The sequence below is a fragment of the Lineus longissimus genome, chromosome 1, assembly GCF_910592395.1.
Source record: "Lineus longissimus chromosome 1, tnLinLong1.2, whole genome shotgun sequence".
Taxonomy (NCBI): domain Eukaryota; kingdom Metazoa; phylum Nemertea; class Pilidiophora; order Heteronemertea; family Lineidae; genus Lineus; species Lineus longissimus.
In genome coordinates, this window is record NC_088308.1 from 16,187,620 (window position 1) to 16,205,922 (window position 18,303).

General features: G+C 40.7%; 1 protein-coding gene across 6 annotated transcripts in view; it reads right to left on the bottom strand.

Annotated features, from left to right (window-relative positions):
* The window catches only part of LOC135488774 (caskin-2-like), a 172,037-nt gene that overhangs the window by 139,109 nt on the left and 14,625 nt on the right, over positions 1-18,303 (bottom strand). For 4 of the 6 annotated variants that reach the window (XM_064773650.1, XM_064773590.1, XM_064773620.1 and 1 more), the window contains exons 2-3: positions 11,819-11,881; positions 545-596 (exon numbers count right to left, since the gene is read on the bottom strand). In XM_064773650.1, coding sequence (XP_064629720.1) covers positions 545-596; positions 11,819-11,881 — 115 coding nt within the window. The remainder of the gene's footprint in view (positions 1-544; positions 597-11,818; positions 11,882-18,303) is intronic. The other 2 variants (XM_064773679.1, XM_064773600.1) reach the window with 1 other exon arrangement.

Consider the following 18,303-nt stretch of genomic DNA (forward strand, 5'->3'; position numbering starts at 1 on the left):
TGCTTTCGATAAACTGGTTGATCCATGCTCAACAAAAGTCAACAGCAACACCTTGAGTTGTTAGTGGTAAGAAAATAAGCTCTTGTCATGGAGTAGCTTTAGTGAAATGTACACTCCCCAGGTGAGGCAAAGCTTCCTTTGAGAGAGTCCCTGCAAAAAAGTGAACTGTTGCACTTCTCCTACTTCACCTAGAAACAAACCATTTGTCAGAATATGAAAACACTTGGCAAAACATTTTTTTTATGTCCGAAAAGAAGGTTTATTTTCATGTAAATATACAAACAAAATTATAAGACTCCAAAGTGGAGTGGAAGTCATGGACAAATGACTGTGGTACATTTTTGCCGACAACACATTTTTCAAATTGTTTTTTTTAAATGTTTCTCACTACATATCAAGAAATATAACTACATATACCTGAAAATGTGCATGCAATTACACTGATTATATAAATGTGCTCAACTATGATGTCACAGTTCAGTAATCATATTTTTTCCCTAAAGTTTGAGAAATAAATTTTTCAATGCAATTTGAGTATACTTACCCATCATTATCCTGATGGTTAATGTTGAGCCTCTTCCCAGAGCCAATAATCTCTGAAAATACACAAAATTACAACCACATTAATAACTGCTTGTCGTGAGGCTGTCACAGAAGCTGGAAACAATATACAGAAGAATCTCAAGGACACCCTTGGGAATGAAAAATGCTCTCTTTACCGGAGAGGTGTCCTGATTACAGTGGTCAACTGCTAAAGAACAATCAATTTGGGACCAGAATCACTGAAAATCCAATTTTCAGGTCCGACATTTCAAAACATGTGACAAATTGAGTGCTGCATGACGTCACAAGTGATGTCAGACATGTTGTTCCTAGATCGTGAAGTGCCTGACGTTCCACCCATGATGTCATGCAACACTTGATTTGTCACGTGATCTAAAGTTTAAGAGGACCTGAAAACACAATTTTTCAGCACTGCAAGCACTGTCACTGCCCTTGAACGAAAGTTGTCATATTACTGTTTTAGACAATGGTCCCTCCATGCCTCACTGCTTGGTGGCAAAGCAGTGCTGCCAACTGAGCTACAAGTATAACACTCCCAAAAATTCATCTTCGTCAACTCATTTTTGTGCTCAACCAAAAACTAGCCCAAAACTGCTAGACTTGTTGAAGATAGATTCAGGCAACCTTTATGCACTCCACATGCAGTTTATAGTATAGTGCATGTGGCTTATAACCCACTCGTCCATGAAAAACCTATATCTTGTTTGCAACCAGAGAGCAAAATCATTAATAGATGATTAAAATTTCATTTAAGTTGAGGACTGACATGTTTGACTGAAGATGAGAGCCACTATCTATTTAGAACTATTCCGTGAACTATTCGACGGTTATTTTAGCAATACATGTAAATGCTTCAAATATCTATTGGCCATCAATTGTTCAGGAATCCTGCACCCCCCTCTCTTTATTCATGACCATCTTTGAATTTGACCATGAAACTTTGGAACTCATCAGAACTTTTAATGAGAAATGCAGTGAACTTTGGCCTTCCTCCTGGTTCCCCGTCCCCCTGAGAATGTTATTTTACAAGGCGCTGAGACCAAGTCCACACTGCTCTTCAATATCATAAACTCAGAAAGCACATGCTATAATAGATTTTTGCCATCTTATCAGTAGTGTCATAAGAGTTTTAATGAAATCTGTTTCAATATTGAATCAGCCTCGGTCAACATGAAGTCTGTCGCTGATGATCTGTAGTTTCGAGCTAACGGAAGGATATCCATCTGCAAGAGGTTGGCATCATGTATTCTCTCCCAGAGCAATCCCGGAGTCTTGTCCGCCAGAGGTAGTGCGTTGATAGGGTATTAATCTTTTTTAAAAGCCCACTTTGGCCAACAAAACAACCGAACCTCTTCCTTTTCAGGTTCTCCTTGAAGTATCACTGCACATGGCCTATACAACAATGTGTGAGTGCCGACACTCGGTGGGTCTTTTCGAAATCAGTTGTGCGACCGTGCAACTTAAGGAGGAGGGGGCAGAATTGATGGAAGCAGGACCGTATACTATAGCGATATGTGGAGGAAGTAAGTTCACATTCTGACATATCCCTTGTAACGATCAAGCTGCACCCTCTACATGACACAAACTATGTAGGCCTAATGCCTCAGTTAAAATGAGTCTGGTAACCATTACTATTGAAAAACATGTACAAAATTGGATAGGCTGAATAGTCATCCCAACTTAGTTATAAATTTCAATACTTAGTCATCAGGTCAAGGCTAAAAATCGATTTTATTGCAGAGAATGTTTTTCTTCAAATTTCTTGGCAATACAAATACCTCATCTTTTTTATAGCAAGTCATGATTTATATCAGGTATGCTGAATGCATTCTGGTTAGTGATGGGAATGATGTAGTGTGGTGGTGAGGGTTTTTTTTAAATCCATCGAATCAGCTATCTGTTATCCAGGTACATTGTACATGTATGCACTACAGTAAGCCAGTAATATTATGCATGCAGAATCATAAAATTAAGATGACCATAATTCCTCCACAATCACCACCAGCGGCGTACGCAATTTTTTGCCGAAAAAAGGGCACTTTTGTTAGTTTGGTGAAAATGGGCAGACTTAAAATGGGAATCAATGAAAACAAAAGGGACTTCGTGATGGAAGAAATAATAAAGGGCATCGTGGTAACACGGGAGGGCATTAGAGGGCTTCGATGCCTCCGATAAATTCGATCCCTGTAACACTTGTGGTTGGAATGTGACTGCCAATCACTGTCATGTTGTCATGGCTATGTCGCAGGTTGTAGCGATAAGCATTTGCTTGTTTGGCCCGATATGCCCTTTGCTGAAAGAGTGTGGAGAACATAAGGGTCATTTACACGGGACCAAACCAGACGAGACTAGATCACACGTGGTGCCTCTACACTACGCAAAGTAAGTGGACCAAGGCAGAGTGAACCCACTTTTTAGACCACATCGAACCAGATACCTGACCAGATTTTACACGGTAGACCAATCTAGATCAATCCAATGGAGATTTGCTTGGTCCAGTGAAAATGCCCCTATTGCCTCCCGATAGCATAACATCCGAGGGCCAGGTTGTTCAAAAGCACAAAAGTCACGTTATCCTTAACGGTTATGTTAAGCATCCTTAAGGACGTTATCTCTTTAAAATTTTTATGTTAAGTCTTAAGGTCTTCGATAAAGCTAACGTTGTTTGGAACATCTCGGCCCTGGCCCTCCAATGGTATGGTATATTGATCTGGCTAACCAGCATATGATGAAATCAGGGCCAAACTGACAAGCAAGGTTATCAAGCAAGCTTACATCAAGTTAGGAGGAGATGGCAATCATTGAATACATCAGTCACCCCAATTAACCTCCGATCACCATACTCGGCAAGCATTGATCAGATAAGCCAGGAATAAGCAACAGAGAACGTCCCGGGGCTGAAACCCAGCCAAGGTCTGACAGAATGTCATATGTAATGACTGCAGTGCAGTATGTACTCGTCAGGCTGAACAATCAGTAGGAGCGTGACTAACAAAAACTCCGGGGGGGCTTATGCTCCCGGCACATGCTCCAGTTTATTTGAGAATATTCTCTGAAGTTGACCATGACATTTGTTACTGGCTCAGGCCAAAGGGTCCATATGTACAAATATTTAAAAATAATATACATGTACCTCTTTTTTGCTGTATTACATAACTTTAGTAGTCTCTAAATACATGTAGGTGAAGTCACTCAGAAAAGTCATAAAATCTTTTTTGGCATTAACATTTTTTTTTCTTCAAAGATTTTTTATCTCAATTATTCCCTTTTTCTCCCTGTTCCCAAAATGCAAGATGCATATCCTTAGCTCGAGCCAATCACATTTAGGAAAATTTGGCGTAAAAATTTATGTTAAAACACTGCTTGCTCGATCCCATGATCCACCACTCGGGACTGCTATGAAAAGCCTACATTCCAAAAGAGCACTAAAAGATTAGTTTACCTGTTTTAAATCTGTTACCCCTGTACACTCTGATTGTTAGTGATCGTGCTAAAGTTAAGTCACAACACAAGAACTCAACCAGCTTTGGCCGGTGAGGTCCGAAAATCCTGTAAGTGACAATTTTTTGGTCCTTTTACAGAGAAATGATCAGCAGCAACTGACTGATGAAATCATCTCATTGAAAATGGAGAATTAATCCGAAACTAAAACCACAATAAACAGTCACAACAAACAGTTTTCATTGACCGGCCGTGGCGATGCCCGGGACATGGAGTGCAGTTTGGTTGGGCACTGGACAGAAATCGAATCACTTATGTACCAGTGTCTATGACTGGTCTGCATTGACCAACACATCCGGGTCCTATTGATCAGCACCGATCATCTGATTACGGCAACAACCGTTTTTTTTAGTCCATTTGCAAAAACCACAATTAATCATCCAAAATTAAAATGCATGAATTCAAAATTTTTAAAAATGTATATGATGAAAAATGTTTTACCTCGGCATGAAGAACGAAATTTTAGACTAAAATGGGAAATATTTCCTGCCACCACAACTGGCTGAAAAATCTGACAATATCACTCTCCCCACCAGTGCAAAATATTGTTACGAGTGTTGACCTCTTGCCGGTAAATGATTGGCTCCCGCTAACCAGCATCCGGTGATCAATACAAGATACACAGACATCCAATAATCCTCGCTGATGAAATGAATAAATTCATGCACCAGAGTGAACACTCAAGCACAAATTTCCTGCCGTCAACGCAACAGTCCGTATAAATTCTCTCGGAGAGCTCGCCGGCCTGAATCGCAGAAGGTAAACATTTCCCGCTGGGATCAATATATATTGGCAGTTTAGATGCAGCTTTATTCATTCATATCCCCCAAGAGATCAACACAAAATTGTCAGAATCATCACTAAACAAGATTTAGGGCCTACTGTCAACAGAAAACCCAATCTGATTTGGCAGTTAGTGAGGATGGCAGAAATTGTTTCTCAAAACAGCCTGTACAGATCATTTTGATAATTTTTTTTCCAAAAAGAATCCCTAAAATGCCTGAATCAGAATTGTCTCAGATTACACCCCATCAAATACAAGATTACATGCACATCTGGATAAAAAAAACATGTACTATCCAGCATTTTATCAGAATTAGACTGCAACTGCTGTCAGGAACATGACTTCCTTTATATATACCAAGTGGAACGAGGGGGAAAGGCACTCCTTTTTCATCCCACCTTCATGATTTTAGGCAATGTTTTAAACTTTATATTGTCACACCAGATTCACGGAGGAGAGCTATACTGACGTGCCACCAGTTTTAAACCTGATATTGTCACGCCGGATTCACGGAGGAGAGCTAATGACGTGCCACCAGTTTTAAACCTGATATTGTCACGCTGGATTCACGGAGGAGAGCTTATGACGTGCCACCAGTTTTAAACTTGATATTGTCATGCATGATTCACGGAGGAGAGCTTATGACGTGCCACCAGTTTTAATCTTGATATTGTCATGCACGATTCACGGAGGAGAGCTAATGACGTGCCACCAGTTTTAAACCTGATATTGTCATGCACGATTCACGGAGGAGAGCTAATGACGTGCCACCAGTTTTAAACATGATATTGTCATGCATGATTCACGGAGGAGAGCTAATGACGTGCCACCAGTTTTAAACATGATATTGTCATGCATGATTCACGGAGGAGAGCTAATGACGTGCCACCAGTTTTAAACTTGATATTGTCATGCACGATTCACGGAGGAGAGCTAATGACGTGCCACCAGTTTTAAACCTGATATTGTCACGCCGGATTCACGGAGGAGAGCTTCTGACGTGCCACCAGTTTTAAACTTGATATTGTCACGCACGATTCACGGAGGAGAGCTACTGATGTGCCACCACTGTTGACTGATGAACCAGGAACGAGAGGCTTACAAGACATGATGACATAATCTCATCTATACAACTTAAAAACAATAAATGTGCCCTTAACACAAAATAAACCAAGCAGGTACATGTCAGAACGATAATGATAACAGCCTATGCACCAGTCAGGCAGTAATAAAACAGGTGTGCAACTCTTCCTCAAATAATTCTACATTAGCATCAGGCTTAATTATTAGTTGTAACAGACAAGTTTTGAGAACTTCATCAAATATGATGCTGAACTTTGACTTCTACACTTCGAATCTCTAAATGCACTTACTGGCTCTTTTACTTCACATCTCTAAATGCTAAACAGTAACTTTGATCACTGCAGTGTCACAAAACAAACAGATCATTATATTTTCAAAGGTCCTCTAGAATTGTGAATAGGAATTTGACAAAAGTTGTCAAAACACTTTTATGCACCAAAATACCTCGATTATATTACGACAAACACCATGAAATATGCAGAATATCAACACATTTCACTTGATATTATTTCATAATCATTCCCTTGCCTTGTGACCAACAGATGAATTATAAATCAACAATGCAACGGGGACAATATAAACAGGCCAGGCCAAAAACATTGTACAACATGTCCCAGTGGCCATATGTGAGCTAGACACATTCCATAACAGGTCCCAGTGGCCATGTGTTAAATGCCCACAAACAAGTGATTTTCGTCCCTGCATCTGCATGATTCGTTGCAGGTGTCTGCAACAAAAACCAGTCATTGCTGCAAACTCAAACTATTTGATTATCGCATGTCTCTGCAATGCGACACAAAAAGATGTCTTGTCTGCTTTGAAAATTGGCTGTCGCGGTGACCGGTCTGAAATAACTCTGAACTACGGTCACTTATTAGAATTATTTCATTTGTACGCAATGTTTCTCATACATAACTAATCTTGTTAATTACTTATTCAGTTGTTCAGCCAGAGACAGCAGCTGACAGCGTATTTTGTAATCACCCTTTACACCTTCCATTTACCACATTAGCTACATATGCAACAAGCGAAATTAGTTATGCACGAGCAATATCGCGTACAAATAAGATATATTTATTGTTGAGTGGACAACCTGCGGACCTAGCTTTGCCAATCAGGGGTCGTCAAGGAATCCGAGGACATATCATGTATGTCTTGGACATATTGCCAACCATGTTGTCATGGACAACTGCGACTTGCGATAAATATTTCTCTACATTTACATTTATAGAGATTGGAAGGGATTTTTGAGAAAAATATTTTAACACCTAGTAGCTTCAACCGTCGTGGTAGTAGTAGCTTGGTGATAGCATTCATTGTAGCATAGCTTTCACCTTGGCCACGCCTGATTCTCTGATCCGTGTGGCTGGCCACCAGGGCTCAACATCTGGGAGGCACCAAGGCGGCGACGTCATGACTTGATTAACGTTGTAGCCAATCGTGATCAGTTGATACGATGACGTCACAGACCTGTGCCTTGCCTCTCGTTTTAAATAGTAATACAGATGACACGTACGGTAATGACAGATCATTTGCTCAAAACCATACATAAGGTGAAAATAAACAGAAAGACATTCATGGAAAGAATTTTAATAGACAGAAAGATTGAATGTGATAACGAACAAGAGTCAAATTATCTCCTTGAGTATGATCATTCAAAGGTCCTGGAAACTATCCCTACTGCAAACACACTCCTATATCAACATCTTACCTGGAGTTCTGGCCATTGTATCCACACAAGTCTCAAGTACCAATGGTCTTTTGTACAAGTATGATTGGAAAATAATATATCAATAATAGATTGGGGTGAGAAATCTATAAGTTACATAATGAGATGAAAGATTGTTGTGACTAGAAATGAGAAGGGGAACATTCATCCTATCGCATATTTCAGACTCTTTTGGGTCAAGGTACAGAACCGTTGGGAGTTTAATACAGGTTCAACTCACGCTGTAATTACTGTGGATGCAATTTAAAACACAGTGTGTGGGGATTTTTTTCTTGAAAAGTATTTTCTTTTTGCATCAAAGATGGGCACATAATTTGCAACACTCTTTGCCAACATATCCAAGGAAAAGAATTGCCATTGATTGAAGTACATGTGGTAATGCTCAAAGAATATAATATGCTGGTCAGAGTCAATCCTGGCTCCCTGAAGTTAGACCTAATAGATGTGAGTCTTTGAAGACCTCACTTACGCAATCTTGATGCTGACATCTACAAAGTGAAACGTGTACTTCAACTGGGTGATGTGCAAAAAACGTTGAAGGCCCCACACCATGCTTCTAGCATGGTGCAATCTCATAAGCATGAATTTTTCAGATACAACAGTTGATCTTAGTCAACAAGAGTCATCAAGGGCAACACTCACTACACCTACCTGGTCCATGCATTTCACCAGTAGGGCGTGAGTTCAAGCGGCGACCTGGATAATTCAAGATCTAGAACCAATTTCAACTTTAATTTGGATTAGCCACACAACGGTGTTATGCAATAAAAGCACCTGTCACCTCTCACTCTCAATAGGCCTTTCTACACGAGGACAGTTGGAACAGGCTTCGAGCCAGCTTGAGGCGGGTCAGGATAATTTTTACCGTGTAGAACGAAATCAGAACCGTCTCCAAGTGACCTGACCCGAGGCGCGTTAGCACTGCAGTCTCGAGTCACTTGAGGCGGGTTGGAGCCACTTCAAGACGCTTAATCTCTCGTGTAGAACCGATCTGGCCTCGAGTCACTTTGCGCACGGTAGTAAAATCGGGTTGCGCAGTATATCATATATATATGATCCACCGAATAAAGAGTCACATGCGCCACCATGCGACGGGTTAGTGGTTTAAGTGGCCTGAACTGACCTGGGGCCGGCGATTTGATCCGTCTCTGTGTAGACAGTGCAAAGCCAGTTACAGGTGATCCGGCTTCAAGTGGCTCGACGTGAGGAGGGCTAAAACCGTCCTCGTGTAAAAGCAACATATAACGCCTGGCTCCAGGTATGAGCACGTGTGCATGCACAGTTAGTTCCCTAGGGGCCAGCGACAGGGCATCCTGAGATACAGGTTTTCGATACTCCTCCATCGCATACAAAACCCTGAGAAAATCTAGTACAAATATAATCCGCTGGGAAGGGTGGCTGTTCTGATTACTTTACACACCTTAAAGAGTTTATGTTCAGATTGGCGGTATAATACAATAAACACGTTCCTAACGTTTTGATTCTTCAATTTACATCGATTTTATGCTGTCAAACATTCTGTTGAAGTGTGTTTGTGAATTTATTCAAAATGAAACAAACTTGCAGCGGGGGACATGCAATTCAAGAAAGAGCCTTCGATAGTGGACTTCGCCATACTACACCCGATTCAGCCTACTGTTTACCGTACTTTTTCTCGAGCGTTAAAAATGTACCTACTTAATTCCTGTTCAAAAGACTGGTGCAGATCAGTTACTCTAACAAGGATAGATCATATTGAAAATAGGCTTCCACTCAGAAACTCTTGTTTAACTTGATGACAGTTATTCTAAGATTGCTTTGATAATGATTTTGGCGTGGGAAGGACAATGTGCATGTTGCTCGTGCGAAACCCGCTTTTAATACAGAGCGACGCTCTGATTGGGCGCTTTTTTCCTGCCGCTAAATCCCCACATAAAGGCATGGATTTCATCAGGGGGTTGAAATATCGAGAGGCGGAGTATATTAAAAATGAAATGGCCAGGGCCATTGTGCTCACCTCATGTGGAGGAAAGATGGATAAAGAGCATGGTATTGTGTCATGTAGTGTTAGGTTTGATGTAGGTCCAAGCAATTACAATTTCCCCAAAATGGCCAATTTACAGTACATTCGACCTCTGTGACCTTGAAAAGTCGGTCAAATCAAAGAAGACCCGGGTGACACATTGAATGGTTGTTAGAATTAGATGTACCTATGATATAAAATTGGTGCCAATCGGGCAAGTCATTACTAGGAATAATGGCATTTTGAAGAATTTAGGATTTGGCCCCCTCCCTGGAGGCCAAACGGCAAATCAGATCGCACCAAACTTCGGTACCTGAGAACACCTGACCAAGGGGTACATGTGTACTTAATTTGTGATCAATAGTCATTGGAGTTAAGAAACGTGCCATAGTTACGGCCTGACGGCAAATTTATGCCATTTGACCTCTGTGACCTTGACAAGAAGGTCAAATTAAAAACCTGTGTGACATATACTGTATGGTGGTTAGATGTACCCATGATATCAAATTGGTGGCAATCGGGCAAGAAGTTAAGGAATAATCACATTTTTAAGGTTTTTGGATTTTGCCCCCTGGTGGTCAAGTGGTGAATCATATTGGACCAAACTTTGGTCCCTGAGATCACCTGACTAAGGGGTAAATGTGTACCAAATTTGGTATCAATAGTCATTGTAGTTTAGAAACGTGCCATCGTTACATCCTAACGGCCAATTTACACCATTTGACCTCTGTGACCTTGAAAAGGAGGTCAAATCAAAAACCCGGAGGATATATGATGCACCTTTGCTAGAAGTACCTACCATATTTTTTTCAAAATTTCCCGACTACTATTAAGGGAGATATTGCATATTTTCACTTTTAACGTCTGGCCCCCTGGTGGCCAAACCATGAAACGAATCGGATTGAAACTTAGTCTCCAAGGTGTCATTACATAAGGGTACATGTGTACCAAGTTTCAACTCAATAGCTCTAACAGTTACGAAACGTGCCCTGCTAACGGACGACGGACGACGACGACGACGACGACGACGACGACGACGGACGACGGGACGCCACGGTATGGGATAAGCTCACCTCTGCTAAGAGGTGAGCTAACCACTGATTACATCAGGATGGCGACAGGGGAGACAGCTTTTCCATTCTCTCCTTCTCCAGGCCTGCCATCAAACGCTATTGAATCTGACTGCTGGTCCAGTCCCATTGCCCTAAGAGCAACAGTAGTTCCACCTATACAATATTGGTTGAACTAAGATTTTCTTCTCTATTCCTGTTCCCAACATTATCCAAATGGGACTGAATGTGAAAAGAAGAAGTTATGTGTGAGCCAGATTGCTGATGGACATACCATCGGAGATATCAAACCAAATTTGGTGAACAATGAGGAACCCCTGGTCCCTGACCTGCATAACTTAAAGAAACAGTAGCTATTTGAAAGAGGAATGGAGGGCACAATTAACTTTTCACCAAATTTGGTTTGGTATCTCAGATGGTATGTCCATCAGCAATCAGGCTCACACATAACTTCTTCTTTTCACGTTCAGTCCCATTGGATAATGTTGAGGAACAGGAATAAAGATTGTAAAGGTAAAGATTTATAAAAGTTTAGGGTTTTCCCCGATATCGGCAACAGCAGAGATTATCATTATTAACCCCAGTCTATCCTGAGACCTTTCAGAACATTTTTCTATGGATTTTAGGAAAACAACCTTTTGACAGGTTTCGGCTTTCTGCAAAATCAGAACGGTTATACAGAAAATCAACATATTTCAGTATCAGTACTCGGAGTAAAATGAAATCCTTGAAGTAAAAAGAAAAATATGAAATGGTGCAGAACATGGAAAGGCGTACATTTTACAGCTAGCTATTAATCTATAACTAAGCAGTGTTTGGGATGCATGTGTGTAACCAGATACATGTACAAAATTTTGATCTTTTATTCCAGTGTGTGCAGATTGTGGGACTGATTTAAAGGGACAATATAGGCAACAGCTAGGCAGACAAGTAGGGTGTAACTGATGATGCTGCACCATGTGCATGCATGAATAGTGTGTGAGTGCTAAAAGCAGCGAACGGTGTCTTGTTATTTTCATGCATGATTCTTTAATAGTATCTTTTGCATTTGGCAGACAGTGATTCATAAGCATCATAAAACATACCATTTCTCACTCGGAACCCATTTTCTCCATTGGGCCATGATTTCTGGGCCCCGTTCAGTGTTTCTGCAATGGGATATCCAATGAAAAGTGTTATTTTGATGGAATGATGACAACTATACATACACAACTAATACAATTTAACATGCATACGGTAACTGGGTTGTGTTCACATTGCCAAAAGTTCCGGAATTTGCTCCTTTTTTCATCTGCTAAAGACTGAATTCTGTCTCCACTGCTGAATTGAAAGTGGAACTTTCAAGTGGCGATTATGTTTTCTGATATAGACTTTTAAGTTTGTGATTGTGTTTTGTGATTAAGACTTGATATTTTTGAATAGCGAGTTTAACTTTGTGTCTCTCAAATCACAAAATTCATGAAAAATGCGACGGTCGTGAACATTTTACCCAGTTAACAGCATGTGTAAAGTAAACATGGTGAAAGAATGATACAGTCCAAATCACAATAGTCATCCCTAAATTCGTGTCATTGATGCGCTATCCAGCACGTAGGTCGTGCGTAAGTCGAGCGTACATGTAGTACGTAATTTATGCGATGGAGGGATAAGCGTGTCACTGGTGCGTCATTGGCGCACAGCTAGCTTGTACATTGCATGTCAATGACGCGAAGCAGGATGGAGGTCAATTGTGATTTGGACTGTAAGATGAAAATGAGATTTTCAAATTAATTTTATGAATTAGAAGTCATTTTTTTCTGGAATGAATTATGCAGAGATGATTGAGAAGTCATTTCCTAAATGAAGTATGCAAAAGAATAGGATAGAATCAGAAATCTTTTTTTCCTGGAATGAAGTATGCATGGCCAGGATGATTATAAGAAGTTGTTTTTCTGGAATAAAATTTGTGAATTTTAAAATGCACGGATAGGACAGAAGAAAGCATGTAACCTTTTTCTGGAATAAAATATGCATGGACAGGACAAAATGAGAAGTCTATTCTGGAATGAATAGTTTTTTTCTGGAATGAAGTATGCATGATGGAATGAGAAGTCTTTTCTGGAATGAAGTATGCATGAAAAAGATGAAACAAGAAGGTGTTTTTCTGGAAGGAAGTATGCTTTGAATATGAAAGAATTTTTCTGGAATGAAGTATGCATGGATTGAGAGGGACTACTTTCTGGAATGAAGTATGCATGGATAGGATGAAATGAGAAGTCTTTTTTCTTGAATAAAATGCTTTAAATAGGATTTTTTTAAATCAGTGTCTACGGTCAGCTGACTGAGGGGGTCATGTGTACTTAGTTTCAAGTTCCTGGCATTCAGCGGTTCAGCGGTTCATTCAGCGGTTAAATAAAAGAAACATCAAGCTACTGTTTGGTATTAAAATGTTCACAGATGATGGACACTGTGCTTATGGTATAGACTCACTAAAAACAGACATCATCCACGAAGCAAGAAGATTGTTGTCTAGCAAAAAACAAAGAAGTGAAGATTCTCGCCCATATCACCTTGTATAAACAAAACATAGACATCATGAAGTTCTTGCAACTAAGAGTAAAGATAAATCTTAGAATCTGATATACTGAATGAGATCTGTTGTAAAAAGAGTTATTTTAAAACATTTAAGAGTCACTTGACGTAAGCAATGAAGCAAATTTAGCAGTCATATCTGTAACTTCAATTTATGAAGATCTTTCCTACCTTCAGACGTCACCATCCTTGAATAGAAAGATAGTGAGTTTGAAGCAAGACTTGAATAGTTATCTCACCTTGGGCGGCATGGTAAGTAAACACGCAACATTCCTGCTGTGGTTGTGCCAGCTTGTGGAATCCAGGCCTGCTGATCTTGAGAGATACCCAACAATCTTCAGGAGGAACTTGCCGCTATCGAGATTTCGAAAGGAGAACTGTATCGTTCATATCCCATCAATAACATGACTAACCCAACCTTGAAGAATTCCATTTTGAGTTTGCTTTTTTAACGCATATCCCAATCATCAAATGTCATGCTCTAAAAAAATCTAGAGTGTAGTTGAGATGTTGTTGCAGTAGTTCTTTGAGGCCTCTGCAAGTGCAACTCTATCAAAGAGAGGGATCATGTACATTTTGGTGTACATGTGCCATACTCCCTAGTGTAAAGGCCTGAGGAGACCAATTAGACCTTGACAAGATTCCTTACACTACAGTTTCGTGGTTGGTTGTATCTCCCATTAGCAAAGGTAGCCAAGATTTAAAAAGAACCTGGAGTGTGGTTGAGATGTTGTATCATTAGTACTTTGAGGACCATGCAACTCTATCAAAGAGAGGGATGATGTACCATGCACCATAGCGTGAAGGCCCAAACTTGACCTTGAAGAATTCCTTACAGTTTTGTGGTACATGTAGTGTATCTCTCATTAGCGAAACTAGGAAACAGCGCTAAACAGAGCAATGCTAGGTGGCTTAACCCTTTCGCTGCGGGTGACGTACATGGTCTCTTGCCATGCGGGTGACGGGTATACCACGTCATGCCCTTCTATAATATTTATTCACCAGCACTTGGTCGCAACCTCTCTAGATATGCCAAACGCACTCGGGAATAATTAGTTTCATCTTATTAGTATAGATGGCGATACTTTCGAATAGTTCAAACGATTCAGTTAAAAGTCAGCTGCGCTGTTTATTATTGGTGTCGACTGTCAGTACATGGCAGCGCTGGCCAAAAAGTGGCTGCCGCAGCGAACATTTGATACAGCAGGGGCCAGTGTTCTCCACACCATATAAATTCTTTAACTGGATGCCAAGTAGACCTCTAATGTTTTGAGTGATCTCTGTAATGAAATGCCCCAGTAGACCATGTGATGTTTTGAGCGATATCTGTAACTAAAATGTGTGCACACCAATAATCATAACTACATATGCTTGAGACAAATACTCAAGTGCAAAAGAACATATATATTTCACAGCAGAATGGCCCTTTAGATGTCTACTGACCCAAATATGTGAGTTTCAATTTTTGTGTATTAGAACACAGATGATTTTGATATATTTTGATATACTCTAGTTTCTCACTTGTAATGTCCAGCCAGATCTTTACATAAGCTGCACGTACACCACGAAATATTGGTGGACCAATTGCACGTACACCACCACATTGCCATGACAAATTGGTTCGGCAATCCATTGCCGATACAAATTGCCGGGCGAATTTGTCCCATCAAGCTTGATGGTCCAAATTCGCCCGGCTTGTTAAAAGCTCGGCTTTGTCGTGGTGTACGCGCTAATGGATCGGCAATTAGCTAGTTAGAAGGTTCGGCGACAGGCGGCCCTTTAGAAATGGCGCTTTTTGCTTATTGTTTGCGCGCCATCTGTTGCCGGATTTTATAACTAGCTGCAGTGCTGGTGTACGCGCTTGGTGGATTTTCAATGGTGCGGCATTGGTTTGCGAACCAAGATTGGTGGTCCATTTTCAGGTGGTGTACGTGCGGCTAGAGTGAACATTTCTAGGCCCGTAATGGGGGAAATTTTAGGCCTTCTATTCAAACCACTATTGGCGCTGCTTGTCAATCATAAAAGAAACTGACTCCTGTCGTTGACCTACCACAATGTATACGTACGAAACCCGAGTATATAAAATATATTTACAATATATTATAGAAATACATGTATATTTTTTTAGATATATTTGAAGATGTTAAGATCCTAGAAATAGCATCTACTTAGCATCCATAGGTACGTACGCATGAAAACGCAGATTTTTAGACCCCCTCCCCCCTGTATGCACCTTGTACGCATTTAATACCTCAACCCCCCCTTCCCTCCCTGTACGAGCGTATGCCTAGAGATCACTTTCAATGAATTGCCTATTTTCCTTCCTCCGGCACCACATTCGGATCGGCGGTTGGACTGCGCATTAACGCTGACATGGCACACACGTGGGAAAACGTCGCGGGAAACACTCTGAACCTTTAGGTGGGGTGTCATCAGAATCCAGTCAAATTTATCGTGTAAAAGTTCCGGCCTCATCTGCAATACCAGTATGATTCCCTTGATTATAACGGTAATCTTTCATTTAAGAATTTAAGCATTTTCTAATTTGTTCAGAAAATGCAGGGCTCAAAATAAGAGGTATCGCATCACAATTTGCGACCGAAATTTTAGGAATTGCGATATAAACGATCTTGGGCAAAAACAAAATCGCGATACATCTATTTTTAGCTACACCCGTAATATTCAAGCACAGGGGTTGACAAATCCGCTTGCCAATTCGCCAAAGGCGAGTAGAAATACGGTCCTGGCACTTAAAATGAAATGAAATGGCCAGGGCCATTGTGCTCACCTCATGTGGAGGAAAGATGGATAAAGAGCATGGTATTGTGTCATGTAGTGTTAGGTTTGATGTAGGTCCAAGCAATTACTATTTCCCCAAAATGGCCAATTTACAGTACATTCGACCTCTGTGACCTTGAAAAGTAGGTCAAATCAAAGAAGACCCGGGTGACACATTGAATGGTTGTTAGAATTAGATCTACCTATGATATAAAATTGGTGCCAATCGGGCAAGTCATTACTAGGAATAATGGCATTTTGAAGAATTTAGAATTTGGCCCCCTCCCTGGAGGCCAAACGGCAAATCAGATCGCACCAAACTTCGGTACCTGAGATCACCTGACCAAGGGGTACATGTGTACTTAATTTGTGATCAATAGTCATTGCAGTTAAGAAACGTGCCATAGTTACGGCCTGACGGCGAATTTATGCCATTTGACATCTGTGACCTTGACAAGAAGGTCAAATTGAAAACCTGTGTGACATATACTGTATGGTGGTTAGATGTACCCATGATATCAAATTGTTGGCAATCGGGCAAGAAGTTAAGGAATAATCACATTTTTAAGGTTTTTAGATTTTGCCCCCTGGTGGTCAAGTGGTGAATCATATTGGACCAAACTTTGGTCCCTGAGATCACCTGACTAAAGGGTAAATGTGTACCAAATTTGGTATCAATAGTCATTGCAGTTTAGAAACGTGCCATCGTTACATCCTAACGGCCAATTTACACCATTTGACCTCTGTGACCTTGAAAAGGAGGTCAAATCAAAAACCCGGATGATATATGATGCACCTTTGCTAGAAGTACCTACCATATTTTTTTCAAAATTTCCCGACTACTATTAAGGGAAATATTGCATATTTTCACTTTTAACATTTGGCCCCCTGGTGGCCAAACCATGAAACGAATCGGACCGAAACTTGGTCTCCAAGGTGTCATTACATAAGGGTACATGTGTACCAAGTTTCAACTCAATAGCTCTAACAGTTACGAAACGTGCCCTGCTAACGGACGACGGACGACGACGACGACGACGACGACGACGACGACGACGACGACGACGACGACGACGACGACGACGACGACGACGACGACGACGACGACGACGACGACGACGACGGACGACGGACGCCACGGTATGGGATAAGCTCACCTCTGCTAAGAGGTGAGCTAAAAAGTATGCGTTTTCTGGCGATACAAATATGTTTTAAAATACCAGTTTACTCGCCGCGCCGCCATAGCATGCATGCATGTACATGATATAGTGATATACATTGTTTGGATCCAAGTTATCCTAGTCCCCAGCGCTTTTGAAGTACGGCGAATGAGTGGTCTACTGCATTGCGTATCAGCAGCGGGAACAAGGTTCTTTGACAGTGGGAGGCAAATAGAATGTCCGCAGGTGTGGCGCAAGGCATCATGGGTGGTTGTTCTAATTTACTCCCACTGAAACGATTGTCAAAATGCGCAGTTACTCAGTGTGCATCTGTCGTCTGCTCCAAAATGTCGAGGCAACTAGACCATTTTGGAAACCGCACTCCCGCATTACCACTTGCCACAGCACGCAAGCGATCGGCAGAAACACCCCAGGCCCTTCCAAAAGATGCCAAGAAGGCATACGAGGAGACAAGACAGCGTTTAGTAAAGGATGATTGGAAAACACACAATATTCACAAGTCAGATGAGCGTAAAACAGCCTACAAAACGCACGTGGTTTTGACTGGTCTTGGTGACATCTGCTTTTATATTGATTTCTCTTGGTCTAGCTCTGTTTGTTAATAAAAGATGATGTCACAATATGTAATAGGAAGATTTTGGCGCCAGTTTCTGACGCACATGTTCCCCTCAAAGCGGAGTAGAGTTGCTAAACTTTGTTTTCCAGTGGCAATATCTCGCAAGCTTTTATTCAAGACTAAAATAAACTTATTGGTGTACTGTTACTTGATGTTAGTTTCAAATGAATAAATTGAAGAAAACAGCATTCTCTCTATTTTTTCTTGTGATTCATTTATCATTTTCACCAGTTTCTGATAAATAAAGGCAAATAACAATGAAAGGAAGTCTTTTTTATTCATTTATTGAAATATCAACGCATGTTGGTCCGATGTCGGAAAAAGTTGCTATACATAGCTTCAAAACTGCTATACAAGTCAAGACCTTGTATAGCAACTTTGCTATACAAGTGAAAAAAGTTATTTTGAGCCTTGAAATGGTTCT